Source organism: Bos indicus, chromosome 18, assembly GCF_029378745.1.
Source record: "Bos indicus isolate NIAB-ARS_2022 breed Sahiwal x Tharparkar chromosome 18, NIAB-ARS_B.indTharparkar_mat_pri_1.0, whole genome shotgun sequence".
NCBI classification, from domain to species: domain Eukaryota; kingdom Metazoa; phylum Chordata; class Mammalia; order Artiodactyla; family Bovidae; genus Bos; species Bos indicus.
The window spans coordinates 36,708,698-36,720,938 of NC_091777.1; the positions used below are offsets into that span (position 1 = coordinate 36,708,698).

Here is a 12,241-nt window from a genome sequence, read left to right on the forward strand (position 1 = left end):
CACTGGAAAAACCATCGCCTTGACTAGATGGACCTTTGTTGGCAAAGTAATGTCTCTGCTTTTGAATATGCTGTCTATTGAAAGGTTGGTTATAACTTTCCTTCCAAGGAGTAAGCGTCTTTTAATTTCATGGCTGCAGTCACTATCTGCAGTGATTTTGGAGCCCCCCAAAATAAAGTCTGACACTGTTTCCACTGTTTCCCCATCTATTTCCCATGAAGTGATGGGACCAGATGCCATGATCTTCGTTTTCTGAATGTTGAGCTTTAAGCCAACTTTTTCACTCTCCACTTTCACTTTCATCAAGAGGCTTTTTAGTTCCTCTTGATGATATTTAATGATATTAAATTTAATATAATGATATTTATATTATATTAATGATATTTCTCCCAGCAATCTTGATTCCAGCTTTTGCTTCTTCCAGCCCAGCGTTTCTCATGATGTACTCTGCATAGAAGTTAAATAAGCAGGGTGACAATATACAGCCTTGACGTACTCCTTTTCCTATTTGGAACCAGTCTGTTGTTCCATGTCCAGTTCTAACTGTTGCTTCCTGACCTGCATATAGGTTTCTCAAGAGGCAGATCAGGTGGTCTGGTATTCCCATCTCTTTCAGAATTTTCCACAGTTTATTGTGATCCACACACTCAGAGGCTTTGGCATAGTCAATAAAGGAGAAATAGATATTTTTCTGAAACTCTCTTGCTTTTTCCATGATCCACCAGATGTTGACCATTTGATCTCTGGTTCCTCTGCCTTTTCTAAAACCAGCTTGAACGTCTGGAAGTTCATGGTTCACGTATTGCTGAAGCCTGGCTTGGAGAATTTGGAGCATTACTTTACTAGCGTGTGAGATGAGTGCAATTGTGCGGTAGTTTGAGCATTCTTTGGCATTGCCTTTCTTTGGGATTGGAATGAAAACTGACCTTTTCCAGTCCTGTGGCCAATGCTGAGTTTTCCAAATTTGCTGGCATATTGAGTGCAGCACTTTCACAGCATCATCTTTCAGGATTTGAAATAGCTCAACTGGAATTCCATCACCTCCACTAGCTTTGTTCGTAGTGATGCTTTCCAAGGCCCACTTGACTTCACATTCCAGGATGTCTGGCTCTAGGTGAGTGACCACACCATTGTGATTATCTTGGTTGTGAAGATCTTTTTTGTACAGTTCTTCTGTGTATTCTTGACACCTCTTCATAATCTCTTCTGCTTCTGTTAGGTCCATACCATTTCTGCCCTTTATCGAGCCCATCTTTGCATGAAATGTTCCCTTGGTATCTCTCATTTTCTTGAAGAGATCTCTAGTCTTTCCCATTCTGTTGTTTGCCTCTATTTCTTTGCATTGATCGCTGAAGAAGGCTTTCTTATCTCTCCTTGCTATTCTTTGGAACTCTGCATTCAGATGTTTATATCTTTGCTTTTCTCCTTTGCTTTTCGCTTCTGTTCTTTTCACAGCTATTTGTAAGGCCTCCTCAGATAGCCATTTTGCTGTTTTGCATTTCTTCTCCATGGAGATGGTCTTGATCCCTGTCTCCTGTACAATGTTATGAACCTCCGTCCATAGTTCATCAGGCACTCTATCAGCTCTAGTCCCTTAAATCTATTTCTCACTTCCACTGTATAATCATAAGGGATTTGATTTAGGTCATACCTGAATGGTCTAGTGGTTTTCCCTACTTTCTTTAAGTCTGAATTTGGCAATAAGGAGTTCATGATCTGAGCCACAGTCAGCTGCTGGTCTTGTTTTTGTTGACTATATAGAGCTTCTCCATCTTTGGCTGCAAAGAATATAATCAGTCTGATTTCGGTGTTGACCATCTGGTGATGTCCATGTGTAGAGTCTTCTCTTGTGTTGTTAGAAGAGTGAGTTTGCTATGACCAGTGCATTCTCTTGGCAAAACTCTATTAGTCTTTGTCCTGCTTCATTCCGTATTCCAAGGCCAAATTTGCCTGTTACTCCAGGTGTTTCTTGACTTCCTACTTTTGCATTCCAGTCCCCTGTAATGAAAAGGACATCTTTTTTGGGTGTTAGTTCTAAAAGGTCTTGTAGGTCTTCATAGAACGGTTCAACTTCAGCTTCTTCAGCATTACTGGTTGGGGCATAGACTTGGATTACTGTGATATTGAATGGTTTGCCTTGGAAAGGAACAGAGATCATTCTGTCATTTTTGAGATTGCATCCAAGTAGTGCATTTCAGACCCTTTTGTTGACCAGTATGGCTACTCCGTTTCTTCTAAGGGATTCCTGCCTGCAGTAGTAGGTATAATGGTCATCTGAGTTAAATTCACCCATTCCAGTCCATTTTAATTAGCTGATTCCTAGAATGTACGTTCACTCTTGCCATCTCCTGTTTGACCACTTCGAATTTGCCTTGATTCATGGACCTGACATTCCAGGTTCCTATGCAATATTGCTCTTTACAGCATCGGACCTTGCTTCTATCACCAGTCACATCCACAGCTGGGTATTGTTTTTGCTTTGGCTCCATCCCTTCATTCTTTCTGGAGTTATTTCTCCACTGATCTCCAGTAGCATATTGGGCACCTACTGACCTGGGGAGTTCCTATTTCAGTATCCTATCATTTTGCCTTTTCATTCTGTTCATTGGGGTTCTCAAGGCAAAAATACTGAAGTGGTTTGCCATTCCCTTTTCCAGTGGACCACATTGTGTCAGATCTCCACCATGCCCGCCTGTCTTGGGTGGCCCCACGGGCATGGCTTAGTTTCATTGAGTTAGACAAGGCTGTGGTCCTAGTGGGATTAGATTGACTAGTTTTCTGTGATTATGGTTTCAGTGTGTCGGCCCTCTGATGCCCTCTTGCAACACCTACCGTCTTACTTGGGTTTCTCTTACCTTGGATGTGGGGTATCTCTTCACGGCTGCTCCAGCAAAGTGCAGCCGCTGCTCCTTACCTTGGACGAGGGGTATCTCCTCACCGCCGCCCCTCCCAACCTTGAACGTGGAATAACTCCTCTAGGCCCTCTGGCGCCCGCGCAGCCACCAGGGAAGCATGCATAGGAAAAAATATCATGATGTAAAATCTTACACTGGAAGATACTAAATAGAAATTATCTTATAGGATAAAGTTATTTGCAATGATGAGTAAACATTTTCTAAAACTAGTAGCTATAATTTTGGCACTTAAGAAAATGAGACAATCAAGTCATAGGTTTTAGTATTGCTGAGCCTGTTTTTGGCAGCATCACAGGTCACATACAGTTTTGGGACAGTGGCTTCTCCTGTCTACAAAACATTTGAGTCACTTTTAAGCCAGGAACAGAATGATCTTTTCTGTTGGGTACTTAGACTCAAATATGAGATATCAGTGGTTGGTTTGTTTGGTTTTTGTTTTTTAAGTTTATTTTTTGAGAATAAAGTAGACCCTTGGTCAGATCTGACAGGCTCTTCAGATTCTGAATATATTTATATGCCTTGACCCCATAATTGCTATTTATCATAGCAAAATTTGGGAGAAAATCTGAATATCTGGAAATAATATTTTTGAGGAATTTATAACAATATGAGGAAGTTTCAGCAATACACAAAACTGAATATTAAGTATGGTCTCAGTTGAAAAGAGGAAAGAATTATACAGGGAACATATTGGAAAAAATAAACCAAAAGTGTTTATAGTAATTTGGAATTTAATTTTTTTTGTTAAAAATTATTCTCCAGATTTTCTACAAATAACACATATTTTATAAATCTGATAAAATTGTTTAATAAAAACATAGCTCCTTCAGTTCTCATACCCTTTGGTGCTAGGTTGTTAACTTAATTAAAAAACCAAACAGTTCTGTTGGATCAGTGTTACTGCGGTGAATTTATTTTTTGGTGTAAAGAAATTAATGTGAAATGTGTTCTTTTCTTAGTTGTTGCTTCTTACAAAGAGCCTGGTATTTACCTTAGGGAATTTTTCTTTTAGATTTTGGATTTATTTCACTTTCAAGATAAATTGGCAGCACGACAATTTCAGAGAGTTGCCACCACAACCTTTATAACTATGTCAAGAGAACAGCCACAGCTGGCAGCCAAGTACTTACTTCAGCCCGTGTTAGCTCCTCTTCATCGATGTTTAAATACAGCAGGTAAACAAGGAAGTCTGGGGGTTTGGGGTCCTTCTAAAGGACCTTCTTCCGTGTTTTGGATTTAAGTGACTTAAGTCTATGTAGTTCGGTGTCTTTAGTTTTGTTTTTTTCTCCTCAACTTTTTATTTTGAAAAATCTACTTCATGGAAGTTCTAAGAAGAATACATTGTCTCATCCCTGTATACTTCACATAATTAACATTTTGGCATGTTCACTTTCTCTTTCTCTCTTCCTATACATATACATATTTTTTTTCCTGAAGCATTTGAGAATTAGTTGCAGACATCCTCTAATATATAGACTTTATTCAGATTTCTTATTTGTCTGAAGAATTTTCTTTATATCTGTTTTTTTAAAATTACATTGCATTTACTTGTTACATTAATTCTTTAATGTAGAACAGATCCCTAATGGTCTTTCACTCTGACACTTTTGAAGCCCAGGTTATAGACAGTTCTTCAGTTTGTATTTGTCTAATTGTTTCCTCATGATTAGATCCAGGTTAAACATTTTGTCAGGAATACTGTATACGATTTTATTTTTCAGTCCATCAGATTATGGACGCATGTCATCAGTTTATTCCATTAGTGAAGTTAAATGTGATTATTTGATTAAGGTGGTAGCAACCAGATTTCTCCACTGTAAAAATACCTTCCTCCCTTTTTAATTAATAATAATCTATGGGATGGTCGACATATGAGACAGTGTGAATATCCTGTCTCCAAACAGTCCTTCATACTGTGGTTTGGTATCCCCTGATAATTTTTGCCAGTAAAATGGTGACGTTCTTTTTTTTTTAATTGTTTCTATTTTGTTAGTTGATATTCTTCTGTAAGGAAGAGCTTTTCTTTTCTCCTTGGCTCATCTCTTTAAAAACAGATTCAGTGGATGACTGAATATTCCTATATTCATTTTGATGCTCAGATTTTCCCAGATTTGGCCGAGAGTTTAAGTGTGTTTGTTTTTTATTTTTAATTGGCAGATAATTACTTTACAGTGTTGTGTTGGTTTCTACCCTACAACAGGAATCAGTCATAACTGTATATATACCTCCCCTCCCTCTTGAGCCTCCCTCCCTTGTGTTTTAATGTCTTTTAACCACTTCCCTCTGTATATTTTCATGCTTTATTGAGGTTAGTGCTAGGATACAGAGTATCATTTCAGCATTTTTAGTGAGTTTTTAAAAAAAACAAAACCTTTCCATAATAGTATTTTCTGAGGTTAAAAATAAAGAGAAAAATTGATGTGTGGTTAAGCCCAGTTCAGTTCTGGGTAGACTTTGTATAGAAGTCATTTATAGTATAAATGTTTCTGAATCTGTGTAGAGGGGTTTAAGTTCAGTTCAGTTGCTCAGTTGTGTCCAACTCTTTGCAACCCCATGGACTGCAGCACGCCAGGCCTCCCTGTCCATCACCAACTCCTGGAGTTTACTCAAACTCATGTCCATTGAGTCGGTGATGCCATCCAAACATCTCATCCTCTGTCGTTGCCTTCTCCTCCCGCCTTCAGTCTTTCCCAGCATCAGGGTCTTTTCAAATGAGTCAGTTCTTTGCATTAGATGGCCAAAATACTGGAGTTTCAGCTTAAGCATCAGTCCTTCCAGTGAATATTCAGTGGGTGAGCGTAAAGAAAGCCTAATTCTTGTGCTTGTAAAGCTTCACCAAATTGAGCTTTGGTGAAGTGAAACTTGTGATTATTCAAACATCATAAACATGATATTTGAATAAATAATTAAAATTCCTTTATGTATTTAATAGAAATCTAGTCTGGGATTAGTGTATTCCTCAAAAAATGAAGTATTATTTCTATTGGCACTCATCATCAAGGCCTAGGACTTCATTTATATCTAATTTCATGCGAGAGCATACCTCATTCCTAATCTATTTATCTTGCTTGTGACCGACCAGGTATTTCCTTTAGTCTGGAGCAGTTGTTCTCAGTGTGTGGTCCCAAGAGCAGAAGCATCAGCATCACCTGGGAATTTATAAGAAATAACAACTTTCTGGGCTCTGCCTCAGACCTACAGAGTTAGAAACTCTGATGTTGTGCCCAGCACTGTTTCAACTGGCCCACTAGGTAATTCAAGTCTGTGTTCCGGTTTGAGCCCTGGGCTGGGGCACTAGGGCTTCCCAGGTAGTGCAGTGGTAAAGAATCTGCCTGGAGTGCAGGAGACCTGGCTTCATTCCCTGGGTTGGAAAGATCCCCTGTGGAAGGAAATGGCAACCCACTCAGTATTCTTGCCTGGAGAATTCCATGGACAGAGGAGCCTAGCAGGCTGTATAGTCCACGGGGTCGCAAGAGTCAGACATGACTGAGTGACTGACACTACTGCTAGAGCACAATGCTTGGGAGGCCTAGCTGTGGGTCAGTCCAGTTGTGGGTCAGTTATTTTTGTCCTGGGCCTTATTCATTCATTCAAAGAATATTTATTGGGCATCTCTTTACCAGGCATTCTCATGCGTTAGGTTACATCTGTAATGCCAGCTACATGTTTTGCATATAACATCTGTTGATAACAAAAAGGACTGAGTTAGAATATGACTGATCTTTTACGTAAACCCCATCATTGCCACTGGAAAAACAATCTAACGCGTACGCTTTCTTACTTGTTTTTCATATTGCAGCACATTTTTTAGGGATATGTAGCAAGTATGATGAATTACCATATTTTATCAATTCCAAGATGCACTTTTTTTTCACATAAAAAAAACTTTATTTTGGGAATCTCTTTCGCATTGTAGTAACTCTAATATCTAGATGCATCTCACTATCATTGTTGGCCAGGTAGCAACTGTGGTATTGTTTATGTCTGCAAGTGAGTGTTAAAACTTGTAGAATGGATGTCAGTGACTTTGAAGAAAATTGTGATGACAGTAATAAAACCAAGGGCTCTTGAGGATATCACATCACTGCACTCTTTGGCTCAGAGGTCAATATATTATGGCACAACACAGATACGAAAAATGTTTCAGAAGAGTTGGACACTAATTAATGTGAAGTTTTAATTCTTTATCATGTTTATTCCAATTATTTAGCTTTTATCAGGAATGATAGGGACTTCCCCTGGTGGTCCAGTGGCTAGGGCTCTATGCCTCCATTGTAGGGGGCACAGGTTCAATCTCTGGGCAGGGAACTAAGATCCTGTATGCTATGCAGAATAGCAAAGATAAAAAAGAACGATATATAACAAAACTGTGTAAAATAAATCTAATCTAAGTTCTCTTAATTTTTTTTTTAAAAGCTCTGTTTTAAAAGTTCAGCTTTTAAATTTTTATATTTTTAAAATTTAAATTAAAAATTTTTAAATTAAAAAAATTTAAATTTTATAGGGAAATTTTCAAATACATATACAGAGAATAGTATAATGAACATCTGTGTACCAGTAACCCAGATACAACTATTGGTTCTGCCATTTTCATTAATTTAATCTCCAACTTCCCATTCATTAATTTAGAATTAGAATTCTAAGTGATAATGTTTCATAGGTTACTTGGAAATGCTTTTTTTTCCCCTTTCTTATTGATGCATAAAATAACAATGCATGTTTGTAATCAGTGAAACAGTCTGTGAAATATTGTATTTGAATGGTGCTGTATTATAACCATGTTGATTTTCTAATTTTAGCTGTTAACTTCCCAAACTTTCTAGTAAAGCATTTTTCCTTAGGCTCATTGAGATACTGAGCATGAGTAATTTTGTTTTTTGTCCTTTAGAGATTCGAGAGAGTGACATGGTGCCAGGAACCATTTTGGTGACAGAAGAACAACTTGGCAGATGTATTGAGGATATATATAAGGTTGGTAACTTAAGTCACTAATATTTTTAGTTAGTATTTGTAGTTAGTCTTTTAGAATAATTTTGCCTTTTAAACTGATTCTTCAAGATTGGAATTACTAATCTTAAATTCCAAACCATCAAAATCTTTTTACTTTGAAAATTGGAAACTATAAGCTGTTAATTTTATCATTTACTTTGAATCTTAAGCAGTTCAGATTCTCTTAAGTGCATATGCCAGTGATGAAAGCATATCCTTAGAAGAAATTGACAAAGGTATTTGCAATACTGTAGGCTTCCTAAACATGTATGATAATATTGAATCTACTTTATAATTTTTGATAGAATCATCATCATGAAGAAGTAAGTTTGAGTAAATGAGTTATGGAAATGACTTCTTAAATATACAGTAAAAGTGAAAAAATATTTATACAAATTATATGTTCTCTATGATTATAATCTTAAATATATATGAAATACATATTTTTGACAAAAATGAAATCCATTACTGTTAGGCCCAGATGGCATTGGGGTAAATACTCTTCTTTAAAGTTTATTTCAATGCATTTATAATGATATCATACTATTAAAAACATTTACAAGAGTAAATAGCTTTCAGAATTATATTTCATGTAAAAAGGTAAAGCTGCATTGGGAATATTGTTTGGCAGTTCCCTAAAAAGTTAAACGTGGAATTATCATCAGTTCAGTTCAGTTCAGTCGCTCAGTCATGTCCGACTCTTTGCGACCTCGTGTATTGCAGCACGCCAGGCCTCCCTGTCCATCACCAATTCCCGGAGTTTACTCAAACTCATGTCCTTCGAGTTGGTGATGCCATCCAGCCATCTGATCCTCTGTCGTCCCCTTTTCCTGCAGCCTCCAATCCCTCCCAGCATCAGGGTCTTTTCCTATGAGTCAACTCTTTGCATGAGGTGGCCAAAGTATTGGAGTTTCAGCTTCAACATCAGTCCTTCCAACAAACATCCAGGGCTGATCTCATTTAGGATGGACTGGCTGGATCTCCTTGCAGTCCAAGGGACTCTCAAGAGTCTTGTCCAACACCACAGTTCAAAAGCATCAATTCTTTGGTGCTCAGCTTTCTTCACAGTCCAACTCTCACATCCATACATGACCACTGGAAAAACCATAGCCTTGACTAGACTGACCTTTGTTGGCAAAGTAATGTCTCTGCTTTTGAATATGCTGTCTAGGTTGGTCATAACTTTCCTTCCGAGCAGTAAGCGTCTTTTAATTTCATGGCTGCAGTCACCATCTGCAGTAATTTTGGAGCCCAAAAAAGTAAAGTTACCCACTGTTTCCACTGTTTCCCCATCTATTTGCCATGAAGTGATGGGACCGGATGCCATGATCTTAGTTTTCTGAATGTTGAGCTTTTGGCCAACGTTTTCACTCTCCTCTTTCACTTTCATCAAGAGGCTCTTTAGTTCTTCTTCACTTCCTGCCATAAGGGTGGTGTCATCTGCATATCTGAGGTTATTGATATTTCTCCCGGCAATCTTGATTCCAGCTTGTGCTTCCTCCAGCCCAGCGTTTCTCATGATGTACTCTGCATATAAGTTAAATAAGCAGGGTGACAATACACAGCCTTGACGTACTCCTTTTCCTATAATTGAGTTATTTGTCTCTTTAAAATGTTTTTAGAATAAATTTTTTTTATAAAACAGCCTTATTGAAATATACTTTACAGATCAAAAAGTAATGTTTTAAGTATATGATTCAGTGATTTTTCAGTAATTTTACAGAGTTGTGAGACTCTCATCACAGTGCAGTTTTAACATTTCTATCACCCCAGAAAGATCCTTAGTGCCTATGTATAGTCACTTTTTGTTCCACCTCTAATCCCTAACAACCACTAATCTGCTCTATATCTCTTTGGATTTGCCTTTTGTGAATATTTTATATGAGGGAATCATGCAACATGTGTTCTTTTGTGACTGGCTTCTTTTTCTCTCTTAGCATTGTGTTTCTGTGGTTCATCCAGGTTGTTGCATGAGTTAGCATTTTGGCCCTTTTTATTGTAAGTAAAATATTTAATCTTATGAATATCTAACATACTCTATTTGTCATCAATTGATGGTCTTTTGCATTAGAGTAAATCTTTTTTTTAGACAACTTTATGAGATATATTTTACATAATATACATTTACCCATTTACAAATCACTGGCCTTTTAGAATATTCACAGATATGTGCAGCTGTCATCACAGTCAGCTTTAGGACATTTGTTACCTCAGAAGAAATCTACACCACTTCCCACATCCCAGCCCTAGGCAGCCACTAATCTACTTTCTGTCTAATATAGATTAGCCTGTTCTGAACACTGCATATAAATGGAATCATACAGTATGTAGTCTTTTGTGATTACCTTCTTGCTTCCCTGATAGCCTAGTTGGTAAAGAATCCCCCTGCAATTCAGGAGACCCTGGTTCAATTCCTGGGTTGGGAATATCTGCTGGAGAAGGGACAGGCTGCCTGCTCCGGCATGCTGGCCTGGAGAATTTCATGGACTGTATAGTCCATAGCATCACAAAGAGTCGGACACAACTCAGTAACTTTCACTTTCACTTAAAATGATGCTTTTAAGGTTCATCTCTATTATAGCATGAAGCAGTACTTCACTCCTTTTCATTGCTGAATAGTATTCTGTTGTAGGTTGTACCTTATTTTGTTTATCCATTCACCGTTTGGTGGACATTTGGGTTATTTCTACATTTTGGCTATTATGAATAATGCTGCTCTGGACATTCATGCATAAGTTATTGTGTGTCATACATTTTTATTTCTCATCCCTGGAAGTGGAATTGCTGTATCATATGGTAATCCTGTGTTTTAATCATTTGAGGTACTGTCAGATCATTTTCCAAAGTGTCTGTACCATTTTACATTGCTCCCAGCAGTGCATAAGGGTATAAAGTTAATCTTAGGTCATGTTGTTTCAGATAAGAAGGCAGATGTGGACTTCCCTGGTGGTCCAGTGGTTAGGACTCTGTACTTCCAATGTAGGGGGCTCAGGTTCAATCCCTGGTCGGGGAGCTATGATCCCAAATGCCATGTGGCATGGCCAAAAAAACCCAAAGGGAAGGCAGATGCTTCTGGTTTGGTTAGGTTTATGCTTTATGTATGATACTAATAAATTGGTAGATATAAATGCATGCTGCTTAAACATTCCAAACTCATTCTCTGTAACAGTCACTTTTCCTAAAGTTTGATGTTTACTAACCTTTTATTAAATTTTGCTGTTGAAAAAAATAGTGTATAACCTTCATAACGTTGACCTGGCACACAAGTACAGAATTAAATTGTTCATGGATAAAACAAGACATGATGATTTAGTGGCTATAATACTGTTTGTTTTTATTTAATGCCTCATTTAGAGACTTATGAAAAGGAAGTTCTTATATCCTGTTCTACCTGTTAGTAGGCGAGTACTTTTCAGATAACATGAAGACAAGAAATTATACAGAACAGTCTAGAAAGCAAAAGTTCTGAATTAAAGAACAAGGCCCAAATAACTTTTAGAAAGATTATCTTCAGTTATATTCCAGCTAAGAAATACTGTGATGAAAAATAGTAAAATAGCCAGGTGTGGAATGTTAGAAAGACTTGAAAGTGCTGGTAGGGATAGGACTAATTTTGACTAAACTTTGGTACAAACTCCTCCTCACAGTGTTCAGTGGAAGTCAACAAATTGCTTTTGAAGAAAAACAAGACAACTTCTTTCTGGCAAGTGAATTGGCCTCTAAAAATCAAAGAGATGGAGAAATAGTGAGTCCTGTCCATTTCTCCTGTTCTTGCCCCCCATGAGGGGGGAAAATCCCCTCATAGTGAACAGTTGAGTGAAGTAAAAACTTCCTGAAGAGACAGGCAAAACATTAGTTTGCTGTAGACACTTGATTATGCACAAGGACTGGGACCGTCTTGAAAGCAGGAAGGGGTACAGAAGGGTAATTATTCCCTCTACAAGGTTTTGACAGCTCAGCTGCAGAGGGAAAACAGAGAAAATGTGTATGTTGGAGGAAAATGGTAAACATGGGGTAAAATTGAGCAACAAAGAGTATGTTGTCTTTATTAACTTTCTGCTAATACTAAATTATAGAGTACAGCTCAAAGGCAGGAAACAAGGAAAACATCTGGGGTGGTTGAATTGATCCAGCAACTCACTCGGAAACAAGAGAGGGTACAAGAGGGTGTTTTAATTTTAGAGAGGCATTTGGGAATGTTTCCAGCTCTGGTGTTTGCTCTCTTTCTTTTTGTCTTTTTAACAGACTAATTGAGATGGCACTCACATACCACACAGTTTACCCATTTACATGCTTGATTCAGTTTTTTTGGTACATTCACAGTGTTGTGCAGCCAT

At 37.8% G+C, this 12,241-nt stretch overlaps 1 protein-coding gene and 1 non-coding gene across 3 annotated transcripts in view; both read left to right on the top strand.

Moving 5' to 3' along the window:
* Positions 1-12,241, top strand: part of TANGO6 (transport and golgi organization 6 homolog) — a 184,462-nt gene that overhangs the window by 22,112 nt on the left and 150,109 nt on the right. For both annotated transcript variants that reach the window (XM_019978905.2, XM_019978906.2), the window contains exons 6-7: positions 3,928-4,090; positions 7,804-7,886. In XM_019978905.2, coding sequence (XP_019834464.2) covers positions 3,928-4,090; positions 7,804-7,886 — 246 coding nt within the window. The remainder of the gene's footprint in view (positions 1-3,927; positions 4,091-7,803; positions 7,887-12,241) is intronic.
* On the top strand, positions 10,845-10,917 carry TRNAG-UCC (transfer RNA glycine (anticodon UCC)). Its single transcript has one exon. It is a non-coding gene; the product is annotated as a tRNA-Gly (tRNA).